This window comes from Lolium rigidum, chromosome 7, assembly GCF_022539505.1.
Source record: "Lolium rigidum isolate FL_2022 chromosome 7, APGP_CSIRO_Lrig_0.1, whole genome shotgun sequence".
NCBI lineage: Eukaryota > Viridiplantae > Streptophyta > Magnoliopsida > Poales > Poaceae > Lolium > Lolium rigidum.
The window spans coordinates 104089373-104107391 of NC_061514.1; the positions used below are offsets into that span (position 1 = coordinate 104089373).

Consider the following 18019-nt stretch of genomic DNA (forward strand, 5'->3'; position numbering starts at 1 on the left):
AATTGGATTTATATGTACAACGACAAGTTATGATTCATCTAGGTCCTGGTGTTAGTCTTGATGTCTAGCTAACTCTAAATGTTGGTTACATGTTCAGGTCATTCTAGCATATTAGGATTTGGATAGAAACTAGGGATTTGATCTTGGTTATATCATTCAAATGGTTATAAGCTTTTGAATTTAAATGGTTGGAGTGCTAGATAGGTTCCTGGAGTATAAGATGATGTTGTTGACAAATGCTATCAATGTAGCCCTGTGAGTAGTACGTACATGTTCTAGTAGATTTTATGGTTAGGAAGGAATGTAAAAGGAACTACTACAAATAATATGATTATATGCATCCTATGATGCATATGATCCAAACGAATAAATCTCGACAATCTGTATACGAGAAATTGGTGATGCAATATATGGGTCAGTTATAAAGGTTTGGTTTGTTGTGTAATTGAAGATGATATGACAGTAAATCTTGTCATGCAAGAAGGAGTGTGCGGATAATATGCTTTCGCTGATTTTACTTTCCTGGTTCATACATAGACATGATATAAGTAGCTATTTGATATTTTCTTGTTGTGTTTCTTCCTGGTGGGTTTTCTTTAGTGTTCCTAGAGTATTTACTTGCTGTAATTATTTGTGTGGATTTGTTTTGGTGTTCACAAGATAACGATAGCTTATGTAAACTAGTTCTTGGTCAATTAAATACTTAGTTAGATGGTTTCTAATGTTCTTGGTTATGCGTTAATTACTTGGTTGTTGCTTGGTGGTCATCGGATCATGCATATATACGATCTGATCATGTGATAGTGTTTGTGGATCATGCATATATACGATCTGATCATGTGATACTGTTTGTGAGTGCCACGTATGTCCAATATTTGGACAACTCTTTGGCTAGGTAGTTAAAGTGATAAGAATCGATGTTTGGCTTGATTTCTTAGCCCGGCCTGTGATGCGAAGACTGAAGCACAGTTTCCGCTAGGGACAGATACTAAGATTTGGCTTTCCAAATTCTCTGTGATGAGCCTGCATAAGTATTATTATGCAGGCTGAGAGAAATCTTCATCCTCAATTTACTTTGAATTTCCTTGGGCTTTCTTTTTATCTACAGCCGATAGGATCAGATAGATATTGTCCTAGATGTTGCTGTCTAAAGATTTCTAGCTCCTGGCTATTGCCAGTGATCATCAGTCCAAGTACTGCTGATCTTGAGCTTGTAGATGTTGTTGCTTCACTAATTCCCTCTTCCCCTTATATGCTACTATGAACAAATGCTATTCTTAACTTGCTGCCTAATAACAACCTGCTGCTGTAGAGTAGTTTGGTCTTCTGGATTCTGAATAACATGCTTCTTGTGGATAGCCTGCTCCTCCTTGCTGCTTGTATATTTCCAAAGATCTCACAATATATTGTTGTGGCTGGTTTGGCTATTCTTGTTATTCCTCTAATGGATCTTGGTGTTTTTACTGGTGGATAATGGATAGATGACTGCTAAGGATGTGCTGATCTACTCTTGATAACTTTCTGTTCTAAGGCTGGTTCTTTTAGTACTAGATAGTGTTCTTGTGTATGAGCTGAGCTGCTAATCCTTTTACTCCGTATATGCTCAAGGATAGGTTGGTACAGATTTGGTTGTTGTGAGAGACAAATGCTTCGGCTGGTTGTTGTAGCCTTGATTTTATAATACTGGTCAGTTGCTGTGGTGGTGACAACACATAGGTTGCATGTAGTGAGTAAGCTGCCTGCGTAGTCTCTTTGAAGTGCAAGTGGTCAAACTGGTTTGCTTTGCTTCCAAGTGCAAGCATACGGCTGGGTTTGCTCTTATCCCTAGTAGATATTTATTTTGATGCACCAAGTGGTACTTGATTGAGTGTGGCTTTACTTTGTTTGTCCTCTGCAGGAAAACAAAGATCAATCGAGGATTGAGAAGATTTAGATTTAGGAATTCTTTTATTTCCTAGTAATCTTCTATTACTTTTGTAAAGAGAATATATAATTGTGTAAAGGTTGTACAATTTTAATGGATGTATGATGATTTGTAATATTTAGTTCTTGACCAAACAATCTTATTTTACTTGAACTTATTTGATTTATAATTTCTGAAATTATTAATAATTGCTTTGTATTATTAAATATGATGGACATGAAACTTATTCTTTTGAGATTAGAATTCCAATTCAAATTCTTATTTGAACTTGTGTTATTCATATTTGAATTTGAATTCAAACTTGTTCTCCCAAAAACACATGAATGCACAAAGGTCATGTCGAAATCTATCGCACTTACATCGATGACTAACTCAATTCCATCAATGCAAGAGAAACCTCGATCACTTTGACAGTTTTAAACAAAAGCGCGAAAATTCCCCGGATTTTCTATGCATGAATGCAAAGCACACATCTGTTTCCTCTAATTTTGTAACCCCAAATACTGGGATATTACAAATGCATTGATCCTCCATGCGCTCCGCTTCTTCGGGTGGTTGTACTTCAGCTGGGGAGACCTTGTTGTCCTAGAACTCAAATATAGCATTCACAACAGAGTTCGGGTGCACCTTCTTGAAGCCCTTCTTAGTCCTCACCCTGCTAGGGACGGTTTCACATACCTTACTAAGAACAAAGGTATATAGAAAATGATCCCACATCATGGTTCCTTTCATCTGTGCCTTAGCAGCCATATTTGTAGCTACCTCCTTCACGGCACATAGGTGAACCCTAGTTTATAGGTTTTGTGTTCGAAGCAGTTAAACGTTAGTTTTATTCCGCACCTGCTCAAGCCTCTAACGTAAAAAGTTCAAAACCACATATTCACCCCCTCTTCGCGACATCTTTGGTCTTTCCAAATGTATCAGGACGAACAATGTAAACAATGCATTAGTATGATGTCAGCTCTAAGTGAAACGTTGGTACAGTGGTGAGAACTACCATGTGTAGAATCAGTCCTCGGTACGAATGAGCACCCTTATACACAGAGTGTATATCAATGAAGATCTACCACATTAGATCTAGCACATAGAGTACCACAAAAGAACATGAATCACATAATACACATGCACTCAAGCTAGCAGATGATATACCACATCATCATAAAACATAATCAAAACTAGACATGCACAAGCTAGCATTTGATATTCCACGTCTTCACATAGCATCATCAAACTAGACATGGAAAAGTTAGCATATGATCTACCATATCCTCTAAGAACATCTCAAACTAGATATGCACAACCAATAACTGCCATCAGATCAATCAAATTTGGTACATGTTCACATGTATAAGCTGCAAGATCAAGGGTTTAAAGGTTACTTACAACAATCGGACAATTGGGAGGGGGGCAACAGACGACGTGGATAAGAGAAGTAAGGTTTGTTGTCGGCAAGGACAAATGGGAAAATTAGTGGGCAAAGGGACGATGAGAGTGAGAGGTGTAAATATGAGGAGGGTTCGGGTGGGTGGTACCCAGGGACGGAGACAAGGGGGACGAGGGGGGCGCAGCCCCCCCCCCCCCCCCTATGCTCATGATTTTTCTTTGAACACAAGCCATGGCAGCTCTTTATTTGTGTGATTTTAGCTAGCTCTACCCCCCTCATACTAAGATTGCCCCCTTATACTTCATTCCTGGCTCCGTCTTGGTACCTAGTTTCTCTAGCACCATGCTCCTGAAACGTCTGAGCTCTCAACCATCTTCATGATGCCACGAGCTTGTGTGCCATATCCCAATCTATGCTTCACGAGCTTGACTTATTGGGCCTATTTATGCATTCCTAGCCCGATTGGTGAGTCATGAGCCATCGATAATGAAAACATGTATCCATTACACCGCCTATTTGAGCAAGTTGAGGCTTATAGCTAGCCGAGCATAGCTCTTAGCACACATACAACCAAACAAGCCATGTGTGTTGACATGCACGATAGCTGGATTGGTGAGTTGTACTCGTACGCAAGGTTTTTTATCCTGTTATCTAAAAAGTACCGCTGGGCAGGAAATACCGATCGAAATATTATGCGATTTTTTTAATAAAATACAAAATTTATTAGAAATCTTTAAATTTGAGTACATAAATTTCAGTAAACTACCCGCCGGTATTTTCTTATACCTTGGGTATCAAGAAAACTGGTTACCGTCAAGATTCGGAAATACTGGCTTAGAAAAAAAAAACCAGGTTGTACGTGACCACACCGATACTGTGAACCCGTATCCATTACTCAACTCATTTCTTGGGAATAAACGCGTATCCATTAATTGTTCATACCCAGTTGTGCACAAGAAACATCTACAGGAGTACAGGCCATGCGTGTGAGGCATGCCACCGTCGTATCGCGCGCCACGGTTAACGTGTGTATAATACAAAAGAATTTTACATGATCACCAGAAAATTGCACTACCACCAACCGAGCCCTATAGGAGAAAACCCCTTGGATCGATCTGCTCAACCTCCGCGTAAAACTCGGTGGATCAGATCCAGATCTCTCTCACGGCTTCCACGAAGCCGGTGGTGGCGGGGCGGTGGGGAACATGGGCGGCACGGCCGAGAACATGGTGTTCTTGTCGACGGCGCCGACGCCCGTGCCCCGGCCGCTCTGCGTGATTGCCACCAGCGCGGCCACGAGCCCGGCGTTGCCCACGAGCGTGGGCTCGTTCTGCGCGTAGCTGATCCTGGCGTCCTTGAACTTGTCGTTCTTGTCCGGCCCGCCGACCATGGCGCCCGTGAGCACGTGCGGGTCGCTGCCCTTGGCGTCGCGCCACTTGTTCCCGCCGGTGCAGGAGTACTTGATGCCGTTCTTGGGCGTCGACGCGCCGCGGTGGTGCAGCCTCTTCGGGTATTTCTTGCCGTACCCGACCACGTAGCTCATCTTCATCGGATTATCCCCAAGAATGTAGTTGAGCTGCTCGACACAAGGCACACGAATCAAAATGCATTCTTTGATCGATAAGCAAATTCATTGAGTAGCTGTCTGGCTAGTAGATGATCGATGAATTACCTGAGACTTGGCAAAGGAGCGGAGGTCGTCGACGGTCATGAAGTTGGGGCCGCAGTACCATCCGGGGACGTTGACAGCCTCCATGTAGTCGGCGTAGAGCGCGGCGAGGAAGGAGTTGGCGGCGGCGTACTGCAGCGCCTGCCCCTGGCCGTGGTTGAACTGTGCGAGGCCGCCCTTGGTGAAGTTGAAGGCGGCGAACTTGGGGAAGTACATGCACATGTTCATGCTGGTGACGTTGTGGTACCCCATGAGCGACTCCTCGTAGGGGTATCCCGGATTGAGGAACATGCGCAGCCTGGAGAGCAGCAGCGTGGCGCCGGGGAGCTTGTTGTCCCAGCTGAAGACGGAGAAGTCGAGGATGCCCATGTATGCCTTGGCGTTCTTGGGGAGGCGAGGGTCGGTGGCGAAGCTGATGTAGCTGGTGTTCCCCGTGGCGTAGTACATCCAGGACGCGCTCCACAGGTACTCGTCCCAGTAGCTCGTCGAGTTGTAGTAGTACTGGATGTTGTCGTTGCCCCGGGAGTAGGGCGTACGCTTGCCGGAGTCGCGCGCGAACTTGTAGATGGTGGCGGCGCCGTGGACGAGCTTCTTGGAGTAGGCCGCGTTGTCACGGAACACGATGGAGGCGGAGGCGAGGGCGGCGGCGATCTCGCCTCCCAGGTCGGGGGCCGAGCTGGCGGACTGGACGGGGCGAGGGTACGACATGTCCTCCGGCCGGTTCCAGCAGTAGTGGTCGTCCGGCGTGCTGCCGTTGATCTTCGCCGTACCAACCTGCACGCAGGAGTGGCACTTGCCAGTCAGATGATGATGCTACTCTCTCTTCACACATTTTAAATGTTTTTGTTTTTGCTTTATGATTGTGACAAAGTATGAAACAGAAGATTGAAAACATCTTAAGATCAGATCATGACAACCAAAAGATGGAACAGCTAGTGTGCCAGTGGCATTTGACAGTGTAGTGAGTATACTAGTGTTTGCTTGGAGAGCTGGAGTAACATGGCATGTCTAGTCAAGCACATGTACACGATTGGGTTTAGAGCCCTAGTCTACAAATTCAGCTGATGCGATAAGAGTCAAAGGTTGTTAGATGTGCCGCGTGCCCATCACTATTTCTGAAAGAGAGAAAAAAAAAAGGCTGTTCGGTGCATGTTGTGGTAGAAGTGGAACACGCACGCAGTTTGCATTATTGCACATCACATTCTATTCCCTCTTCCTTTACCTTTTCAAATCGACGGATCAAAAGCACCCACTTTAACTAAAGCTCTGCATTTTCTAACTCTTTTTAACTGATTTTACGTTTTTAAAACAGAGCACCATCCCAAAAGTATAGATCATTCTGAAAGCTCTTCAAGATGTTTTCACGCTGCAATTTTCAACTGTTGAGGTCGACTGGCTGATCGGGAGAGCTCACCTGACTGTAGACGTGGTTGATGGTGTTGCTGGAGGAGTTGAAGGTGAGGAGCAGATAGTCGGTGCCCCACTTGATGAGCTCCCTCACGTGGTCATACTCCCCCATGGCCTTGTACCTCTCGCTGTACTCCACCACCGACCAGCTCAGCATGGTCATGGAGAAGGCCAGCGGGAAGTGGAACTTGATGTTGTCGCCGGCGTCGTAGTAGCCGCCGACCAGCCCGCCCTTCACGTCCGCCAGGGTGGAGCCGTCGTTCATGCCGGAGTTCCCGCGCCACGGGATGCCGTTGTTCTTGGGGAGCTTGCCGGCTGCCACGGCAAAGAGATGAGCAAAATGTTTGTGAGATCAATGAACAATGAACTGAATTTTCCAATTAGCAAATCTGAGCTAAATGAACAGAACGAATGGAACAGTGCTCTGAATTTCTGGCGAGATCGAGATCTACATTTGCAGACACTACTTTGTGCCTGGCAAGATCCAGAGAGTACAGATCATAGGCAGCTACGGCCATGTGCTGGGCTACCCTAAAGAACGGATCAACTGGCTGGCCTACATGTGCGCGAACGTGCCAAGATGCCTACCTTGATTTGGGCAGATTTCTCTGGTCTGAGTATGAGCTTGTTACTTTGTGCAAATTATGGAGTGGGGAGAGTAGGGACTGTGAACACGGCAGAACATTCCAATTGTGGGGTTGAGGGTTGCAGTCATACATACGCAGCTGTCCCCAGCTCCCGATGAGAGTTGAGACAGGTTGCCCATCAATGAGACCCCTTTCCCCTTTTTGCTTGGCATCGAGGTGTAATTGTGATCAAAACTAGTAGAAAATTCAATGCAAACGTATTCGCTCAGATCCCTAAGCAAATCCTCAAGTTCAGAGTTCAGACACACTTCAGAACCAAAAAGGCAGATCTCAAAGCTTTCTACTACCGATCGATCAGAGAATTGACGATGAATTACTACTGAATAGTATCATAGAATGGGGGGAGTTGAGAAGAAAGCACTACTTACATTTCTGGGCGTTGAAGAAGAGGAGGGCCTTGTGGACGGCCTCGGTGTACTTGTCGGGCGGCGGCGCGTGCGGCTTCTTCTTGGGTATGGACTTGGCGATGATGATGGGGACTCCGATGAGGACGAATGCGCCGAGGACGGCCCAGAGCATCCACCAGAGCAGCTTGCGCTTGACGACGACGCATCCGAGGTCGAGGTACTTGTCCTTCTTCTTGGCCTCCGGCGGGCCGAGCAGCCAGCTCTGCTGCGTCTCGTCCAGCTGGTGGTGCTGCTGGTGCTGCAGCGCGCCGCGGTCGATGTCCATGTTGCGGCTGTGGTCGTCCTCCGCCCCGTCGGCGATCTCGAACGACCCGCCCCAGTGGTTCTGGGAATGCATCGTGGCCGGCTTAGCTAGCTGCCGATGGCCGGCGAGCTAGGCTCTTGGCTGGTTGGCTCTCGCGCGCGCGCGGGTGCAATCGGCCGGTCGATCAGTGCATGAACGGTGCCGGACGCCCGCTGGGGAAGGAGTGCGGGTGAGGAACCGGGAAGAAGGGAGGGAGGTTGTGGAGCTAGCTGTGGCTGGGGTGTGGAGTTTTGAAGGGGAGGGGAGGGGAGCGGTTGACTTGGGCAGCTGCGGAAGGAGGTGTGTCACCGTCGCGCCGTGTGGGGACTGGGGAAGGGAGGCGACCCGTAGATGGTGCATGCGAAATGGGGCGAAGTTGATATCACAACCGTTGCTATTACTCATGTTTCTCGAGATTTGGTTCAGCATGACCCCACATAAAAAAGAGAATCTACAGCTGTCATGTGTGTAAATCAATAGTACTCTTGGCAGTACTGCATGTACCATCTAAATAATTAACAAGGACTTTATAAATCCAGCGACGTCATTTCGCGAGGACTACATGAACTCTGTCATATGGACTACGTGCGTAAATAATAGAGGACTCTATAGATCCAGTTCACGAAATATATTTTTAAATATTAAATATTAGATTCATTTCGAAGAGTTCATCGTCAGGAAGTCAAATATGCAATTAAAAACGAGTTTGCATTTGTTACGTGAAAGTTGTGCTCGTTTTTCAATTAGTAGTGCATTTAGAGAAGGGAATCTTCTCATATGAGTGGGCACATATGGGGACCCCACTGATGACCATCCATTTGGCATGCAACGGTTGTGATTTCGTTTTGGCCCCATTTCATACGCACAGATGCATTTCCGGAAGGGAGGGAAACGAAGTGTGGTTGCGGTCTCCTTCCTTTGTTACCTTTTGCTCCACCCATGTACCACGCTTGTGCTACACTGCTACGGCCACCAACAAAATGATCCCCACCATTCATTTTTCTCCTTGACAACTGAATTTTTCTACCGCGCATCTGAAGGTACATGTCTTGATTAATTTCAATCAATACATATAATGAAACATATACAATGGTGCTTTATTAGCAATGCCAACATATTACATATACTACCTCCGGCCTACTTTAATTGACGCCGGAGTATGCCTACCATACGCTGCATATGCCCTGCCACCGCGTCGATTTTTTCCAACCGGCGGGAGTACATGGTAACGTAAAAATAATTCATGTCTTCTCTTAAATAAGAGGCGATCTCTTGAAAAGAAATGGAAAATAATTAACTCTATCGTATGAGATGTATCCATCATACTTTATCTTATTTTTTTTGTGTGAAAGGAATACGGTAGGGGAAGCCCCTACAGTGGTTTTTTTAATAATAAGAACCCAATTCTGCTATCTTAATTTATTTCAATCAACATGTATTTTGTACATGTACATGGGCAATAGCGGCATGAGATGACCAAGAAATACTAGATTTGTATACCATTGTTTTCATTTTCATTTGTAGATGACGTGCAATGCACACGAGCATAATGTCTTATAAGCATTATGCAACATGAGTTTTTTTAGCCTCAGAGAGGGGGGGTGGGGGTTCTCATTTTGTGTGTTTCAATCGGCTCAAGTGCCTCCAAGAAATCCACCCCTTGAATGGCTAGTTATCAAAAATGTATCCGATGATTACTGTTTGACGGCATTGGTTAGGTCTTAGAATTTAGCTTGAGTCACCTTCAAAAGCATCTCCAAGACCTCATACCTATAATGGAAACCTCAAAAAGTTTGGAAAAACTTTCAGTTGTATATGCTCTATTTAATGAAATCGCAGAAATTTCCCAAGCTTGATAGGAAGAAGTGTGTACCATTGAGTCTTGATCAAAGTACATGAGAAACATCACACCGAGGACCAGTTTCTCTAGATCTAGGTTAGAAAAAAACCAAAAGAAAGTCGAGGGGGGTGGCTTAGAGCTATACTTGATAATATAGGGCGATGCGAACAACAACAGATAAGATGTCCGGGAAAGAAAGGATACTGATGAACCAAATCAAATTGTGTAGCGAGAGTCTAGTAACACCATGTAAGAAACATTCCTAGGTATTGTCAAGGTCATGTTGGCAATGTAGAAATACATAAATGGTTTAATAGTATCCTAGCATGGGATAATGGGCAGAAAATACATAGTATAGTTTGTCACAAAAGGGTAAGACCCGCCCTCTGCATCAATTGATGCATATAACCATATTTATTTCGTTGTTGTAATTCGAAGCGTTTACATATCAGCGATCACATAAGGTTTGAATCAACCATCGAAATGTAGGCAACATGTAATGCCTATACATCAACATGTAGTTTTATTATTTAGCCCTCAGCTTCATTGTTTGAACAAATCTCATGTGCAACCGTTTTCAAACGGTTGTGGCCATAATCCATGTATTTCTGAGAATCACAACGAGGACCAATTTGTACTAGATGTTAGGTAACTTTTACGTGTAAAACATGTCAAATTGAGGGGGGAAACCACGGGCCGAAATCACCTAAATCTTCTTCCACTACTATCAATGTGGGATACAACTAGTTCTTTTCTAGAGAACACATACATGGAGATATCATAGATCATGAATGTTGATACGTGCATTTGTTACATCTATTTGACATGATAGTATATGTTTAGTTCATTCATTTACATTGATAATGTTATTTGCGTTGTTCTTGCATTATTTATCCATTTTTAGATGATTTACAGGATTTTCCTCAAAACCTTGCTTTAGAATTTAATCCCGAGAGGCGCCTTTTTCGTATTTTGCTATTTCAAGGACCTTCCGGACACCAAAAAAATGGAGGAAAAATACAACCAAAAGAAGCTCGAGGGATGGGGCATAGAGTCATACTAGTTGAGAAGATAGGGCGACGAGAACAAGTAAGCATAGGAAGGTTGGGGGGAAAAGGTAGTCAATGAACGAAATCAAACTGTGGCGCGAGAGTCAAGCAGTAACACTAGGGAAGAAATATTCCCAGGGGCCATCAATGTCATGTTGGCAATGTACAAAATATAAATGGTTTTATATCCTACCATAGGATAGAGAGTAGAAAATGCATATCTAATATGGCTGATTTGGAAATCAAGAGATTAGAGATCACATGAATGTACTGCACTATATTCATCGCGGGTCGATCCCAACTAAAAATGCTGCTTTCTGTCCCATGTCTTTTTTCCAATTTATTAATGAACCAATGTTAGATGTATGGACCCAAGGTAGTTGGAGCTATTCTTGTCCATTTAGGGTTATAGTGCAAGGAGAGATGGAAAATACATCCATGCTCACAGGTACCAAGCACCATTGACATTCTAAACAAAATTAGTAATTCAAAAGAAAGGCAAAAAAATCCGAATCCTTTTGGGAACTAAAGGTAATAAGTATTGTACTCGTATAAAAATATTTGGGCTCGAAATAATTGCCATGGTATCCTGGGCAAAAAAGACAAAATCGAAGAAGCCCTACATCCATGTACTATTCACGCTATATTCGTCATAAATTTATCATTTTTGCCCATGATACCATGGGAATCATTTTGAGCCCAAACATTTTTATATGAGTACAATACTTGATCATCTTTTGTTTTCAGGAGGATTTAGAATTTTTTGCAATATTAAAAATTACCACGAATTTTGGAATTTATAGGGTGCATAGCACCCATTGCCAAAAATTCGGTCCGAGATGAGATGAGATTTTAGCATGTGTCAGTATTAATTTTTTGCAAGTAGAAAGTACGTACTATATTATTTCCATCAATGTTCCAAAGATTAGTAGTATGATCAAATGCATACATCTTGTCTATGTTTGTTGAAAATGATCATAGGTGCATCCACATTTTATAGGTGTGCATGCACGGCAGCATGAACCGTATACCTGGGAAGATCCATTCATGGACCATGCTGATCCATGCACGTACGTGAACGTAGCAACCACTATTATTTCTCTTTTTTTCTTTCAGCAACCACTCTTCCTTCTCGTGCGCACACGAGTTATGCGTGCACGCTGCGTACCCATTGCTACGCCCTTCAATCGCCGTCATCGGGATCTGTCCGGTAGAGACTGGTTCGCCCTTCGAGCACCTCGGTGTCAAGCAACCTGTCGTCGGCTGTAGTACTTTACTACCGACGGTGTTCCCAGACTGGCCCTCCTCCCCCGCGAACGTCGCGTCGCTGGATCGATCTCTAGACCTCTAGGGTGTGTTCGGTTGTGGAACATAACCATTCCATTTCAATAATCTGGAATGTCACGGTTCCATAAAAAGAGATAGAATGGAATGGTTCCCAAAATTGAGGATTAGTCCTAACTAATTTGGAATTGGCAATTCAACTAGAGAGGAAAGGGGCCAAATCGCCCGTCCATGGCCGCCGCCGCTGCTGGCGAGGCCGCTGCTCGCCGTGCTGCACCTGGCCCGGCCGTGGCCGCCGCCGCCCTCTGGCCATGGCCGCCGCCGCTGCAGGTCGTGCTGCGCCTGGCCCGGTCGTGGCCGCCGCCGCTGCAGGCCGTGCCGTGCTCGGCCCGGCCGTGGCCGCCGCCGCCCTCCGGCCATGGCCGCAGCCTGCTGCAGGTCGTGCTCGCGCCCGGCCCGGCCGTGGCCGCAGCTCGCTGCAGGCCGTGCCGTGCCTCGGCCCGGCCATGGCCGCCGTCGCCGGTCCTAGCCGCGCTCGGATCCCGCTCGGATCCCGCGCGAGGGCGGCGAGCACGGAGGAGCCCGGGCCGATGTTGACTTGCTAGCTCGTTGGATAGGGGCGGCCGGTCGTGTCGGGGAGGGAGACGTTGGAGAGAGAGAGGTTATGCGAGGGGAGAGAGAGATTAGCGCTAAGAAGGAGCCGTTCCACCTCGTCCGGCCAAATTGGAGGGACGGGTGTATTCCGCATCTCGCGAGAATATTCCCTGCTGGGGAACGAGTGTGTTCCATTCCACTGCAAAACCGAACACTAGAATGAGTCCCAGGTGCGGAACGGTTCCGTTCCATTCCATTCCAGAACCGAACAGATCGCAAGTGAAGAAAGTTCGATCGATCGGAGAGTAAAACAATATCAATTGCTTGCTTCCCATGTGTGTTGTTTGGTGGGCATATTCTGCTCCAGACACTGGATGCACAGGGAGGGACGGAGTGGTGGTGGGGTATCCTGCTCGGTAGGCTTTATGTGTTGCTTGTGATTCATGATGCATATGCATATGGAAATATATATGTGTGTGATTGGGAACGAAATATCAAACCTCTTTCGCTTGTGTCCCAGCGTGATTTAGCATCAATCAATCAACAGTGCTCAGTGTGAGGTGTGTTTGTCGTGCGTGCATGTGTGGATCTAGCACTCTAGCATGTGTTAAACAACCACATGTATCATAGTATCGAATAGGTATATTGTAGTACACTACTCTATACGGTATACATGTACGTACCGACACGGTGGGGGTTCTTCTCACCCTATATTAACATGTACCACGAGTCCGAGAGGGCATTGTTTTCCGCCTGCTTTGACAGTGTACCGGAGCACCCTCTTCCATGACCTAGCCATCGCCAAAATCATCTACAACCAAAACCCTACGATCAAATCCTTCCCCGCACCCCGTGACGTCCTCCTCGACAATAAGTGCCTTGGGCGCTGCTCTGGGGTGCCGTCCCTCCCAAAATATAACTCGAGGGAATTTCCTCTTCTGGAAGACCCTCGTGTTCCCCGTCATGTGTGGTGCCTAGCTCCTCGGCCTGCTCAAACATTACCTGGATTTCACGGGATCAGACGGTGATGAAGTTTCTTCTGAATTCCCTATATATCGTCGGAAATCATTGCACGAGACATTGGGTTCGAGTCCAATGTTGAGGTTTGGGTTGTCATCACCAACATGTTCTCCTCCCAGTTCCGGTCAAATATCTCGCATCAGAGGGGAGCTCTCAGCAAAACGAAGAAGAATGAACTAGTTGTTGCTCAGTTCTTTTCGAAGATGAAGGGGTTTTGCTCCAAGACCGCTACCACTGGCAAGGTTGATGGAGAAGATGAGATGGAGGTGTATATCCTCAATGACCTCGATGGATCCTACAACACACCAGTGTCCCCTGTCAACGCTAATCCTGCCACCCTCGATGATCTGTTGTCCAGCTTTGTGCCCATGGCATGCGCCAGGGACATGCTTGCTGAAACGGCCCAGGACACATGATCATTTTGATCGTCGACCAATGTCGTGCGCCGTGGTCATGGTAACTGCTCTCGTGTAGCCAATGACCGTGGCCGTTTCATTGAATGCGACGATATGGTGACCGTGGTCACCACGATGACCAGAATGATGCTGACCTCTGCGATGGTGGTGGACAAGGGCATCACCATGATGGTGGTGATGGCGGCGATGGTGGTAGACAGGGGCGTCCCCCTGCAATATGGTGGTCTTCGTCGTGATAAGCGTCGAGATGATGGTGGACAAGGGTGTCGCCATGGACACAGACTTGCCTTGCTGATCTCACATGCCAAATATGCAAAATCCATGGACATCCGAAGAGTGACAGCTGGTGGCTCTATCAAGATGATTTTGATGATGATGGTGATCGTGATGAGAAGGGCGCCCAAGCTGCCTCCTATGGAGTTGACATCAACTGGTACTCCGGCATGAGTGCTACGGACCACATCATGAGAGAGCTGAAAAGCTCTCTACTCATGACAAGTACAAGGGGTGTGATCGGTCCACACTACTGATAAGTTGGTATGCCTATAAGTCATATCGGACATTCAATATTGTCCACCCCACATAATTATTTGAACCTCAACAATGTTCTTCATGTTTCTAGTGCATCTAAGAATCTTTTATCCATCCATAAGCTTGCACTTGATAATAATGTATTTCTTGAACTCCACTAATTTTTTTATCAAGATCAAGACACAAGGACAACATTGTTTAAGGGACCATGTCGTATTTTTCTTTTTAAAAAAATAAGACCTTAGCTTAGCTTTAAATTAATAAAGCCACCAAAGGCAAGTACAAACGAGCTGACATACAACTCAAGGGAAAGTGCTACACACGCAAACCACATATCAAAAAAGAGCATAACTTGAGACACCTGAACCACAGCTAGGCGCCGAGAACAGCTCCAGGCAAGCAACGAGATTGGGGAGGCCACCGAAGTGTGTCGTCAACTCTCACTGGATAGAACAAGATAAAAAACCCCACCGTCTCCACTTCTAGAAAGGGACCCCTTCTTCCTCACCCAGTATCGAAGGGCACCGCATCATCGGGAGGCGAAGGAGTCCCCCCAAGAACACAACGAGAGCTAGACTATCAAGGGAGCACCCACCAAAGACGCCAGGGAGCTTTACCGAGATCACCAACAACATAATAACAACCACTACACCAGAACGAAGCTGCATGAAGAAGACGCACTGAAGAGGAAACGATACAAGACGACAAAGCCCACCCCTGCGGATGAACATGACCACCATGGCATGGACACTCGCTCGCCAGTCCATCATCGCTGCCGCTGTAAAGGGGAACCATTTCCCCTTTCGTCTAGGCTCGAGGACGTCGACCCACCAGCATGCAAGGGCAATCGGACGATAGAGCAGCATGCCAGGCACCTGCCAGTCGACACGAGGCGAAGACTTCGCCGAACAGGGCAAGTGGCCACGGCCATCTGAGAAAAATGGGTATTCAAAATTAAAAAATACAAATAAAATTGAAAAAAAAATGTGAGGAAAGCAGGAGTTGAGCACAAGACGTGCTAATATAAGCCAACTTCCTCAAGCCAGCAGAACAACAACCCATACTTGTCAATTTTTGGACTGGATTTTATACAGTGTAACAATAATTGATAGCTGTACCATATTATTTGAAAATTTTGACAAATATTTTGGGTATTCACCTGCATACTCATGAATACACATAGGCCCGCCCATGCGCAACGTCACCACCGTCTGCAAGGAGAACCTAAGACTTTCGCCCACGTGTTTGTCTCTACCCGCTAGTGCATATCTTCTACGTGGCATCGCCGCTTAGGACATTATTCCTCCTTTGTAGTGGAATGAAAATTTTAAGAAACATAAACTTTGATTCATATGAAATAAATCCTTATATTTGTGATCCTTATTAACAAGGCAAGAGGTATCAATTGCCATATCATATCTCTACCAGTGTTTTCATTGTTCCTTTTTCCTGTTGCCAACATTGAAATGCATGCAAGACATCCGTCCCCATCCATCCGTTCGATAGGCCTGTGATTAATATTAAATCATCTTTTGGCGGGGAAATACCTAGGTTTGTGTTAACTAGTGAAGAAGTGACCTAGCTAGTGGAAACTGTTCCGTTTGACAATCAACATCTTACTTCTCTGAGCTAATTCAAAGGGATTTCGTCTCACAAAATAAGTACTAGCAGAGAATTATGTGTTCCATTTGTTAGCAGAAAATTGCAATCTCAACAACCATGTGTGAGGAGTGTCGGTCGCTCCTGGCTCCCTAGTCAAAGACGGACTACACATGGAGCGCGCGAGCTAGCTAGCTAGCGGTGGCTTCTTCCTGCCTCATCATCGATCCGTTTTGTTTAGTCCAAATTGTACGCACGCTCAGCCTGGCAAGGGGTTGGCATCAATTATGTACGAATCGTTGAACACTTTATGATTAATGGTAGATCCTATAGATGTGTGTGCGTATCCTCAGCTCGCTCCTCTGATGTTGCAGCTGGGTACGTCGGCGACGTCTCGATCGAAGTACAGCGATTTTTCACCGGAATTCAGATGACAGGCGGCAGGCCTGAAAACATCTAAAATTCAGAAGCAATCCTATTTTTTAAGCAACAAAATAAATGGAAGCTGCAGCTTCAAGACACGCGATCGACGTGTGTGGGCTCCTGAAATTCAGAAGCAAAACTATTTCTGAAGCAACAAAACAAATGGTTTGCATCAAGAAGCAAGCAATTTTGTCGAGTGGAGAAGCTCTAGGGTAGTGGTGATTGCTGCAGAGGAGTTGTGAGTGTAAAGTTTAAGCTCTCTCTAATCAATATGATCTGACGACCAAGTGAGCTAGCGGCGTTGGTTAGCGCGAATATACAATTCGTGATTTGTTAATGGGCGCCATGGAAGAAGTGGGAGAAAGGGACATGCCACTGGCCAGGTTTGCAGAAAACTAATCTCCTGTCTGTCGAGTTGTTAGACCCATAAGAAATTCAGACACCGACAGATCCGCCAAGATGGGCAAGCATATGTTGCATGAAGAGAATTTTGTTCACCCCACCGACAGTGCCACCAGAACTGCCGTTCCAGCCGACGCCCTCCCTGGGAGATCAAGATTGTGCATTATCTTTTGGCAATTAGATTATGGAATTAGTGGGCACTGAAGCGGCGCACCATCCAAACTCTACAGGTCATCTCAGTAGTGTATAGGAAGACGCTGGTTTGCGTCGTTTGGGTCGAGGTTCATCCTGCTCTGCCATGGAAATCGTTACTTAGATGGGTCTTTACTTTTCTTCATGTTTATTAAGAAATTAAGATGATAGGAAGATGGGTTTTAAGAATCATACTTTTATTTTTGAGAGATAGAATCCCATTTTTATGAATTATTAACCTCCTCCTTTTTTCAGGAAAACTTTGATACTCCATACTAACCAGGAGAGACGCATCAGGGAAACTCTTTTTTTCTGAGCATCATCAGGAAAAGAAATGGTCCGCAACGTAGCTCGGCCCGGATGTGAAAGGCCCAATCAGGGAATATGCTAGTGGACTGGATCCAGTTGGACGGCCTTGACGCCTGAAGGTTGTCACACGTGGGCCAAATTTTGGGCAAATCCTATTCGCCGCTTATTGCGGGTGTTAGGATAGCTCCCGCCTGAAGAAAACTGTTGCTAGGCCAGGCCCATTTTATCCTGCCTCAAGCGCGCGTACATGACTCGGTTGGTTCGATATGGTTTTCCCTTATATACGAGATTTCTTCCGGTTTTGTCGGTTTTCACCTGTTTTTCGTTCAGTTTTTTTCTGAAATTTTTTACTTTTGAACTTTTAAATTTTTTGAAAGTTTGAACATATTTTCAGTGTGAACATTTTTCAAAATTAAACTTTTTTGAGATTTGAACTTTTTAAATTTTGTTCAGATTTTTAATTGTTCAAATCAAAATTTGTTTAAAATTTAAATTAGTCCAAAATTAAAAAATTAGATTTTAAATACAGTGTAGTTTTACAAATGTTCGTTTCAAAATTTGTTCAAATTTTAAAAAAATTCAAATTTAGAATATGTTCTGATTTAAAATGATGACTTTCCAAAAATAGAAAATGTTTAA

The 18019-nt window shown here is 45.2% G+C and overlaps 1 protein-coding gene across 1 annotated transcript; it reads right to left on the reverse strand.

The window, feature by feature from the left end:
- Positions 1–4230: 4230 nt before the first annotated feature.
- LOC124674656 (endoglucanase 12) lies at positions 4231–8002 on the reverse strand. The gene is made up of 4 exons (XM_047210701.1): positions 7400–8002; positions 6392–6699; positions 4981–5751; positions 4231–4884 (listed from the first exon to the last, which is right to left on the reverse strand). Exons 1-4 carry the CDS (start codon positions 7773–7775, stop codon positions 4471–4473), a joined length of 1869 nt encoding a protein of 622 aa, XP_047066657.1. The 5' UTR covers positions 7776–8002; the 3' UTR covers positions 4231–4470.
- Positions 8003–18019: the final 10017 nt, after the last annotated feature.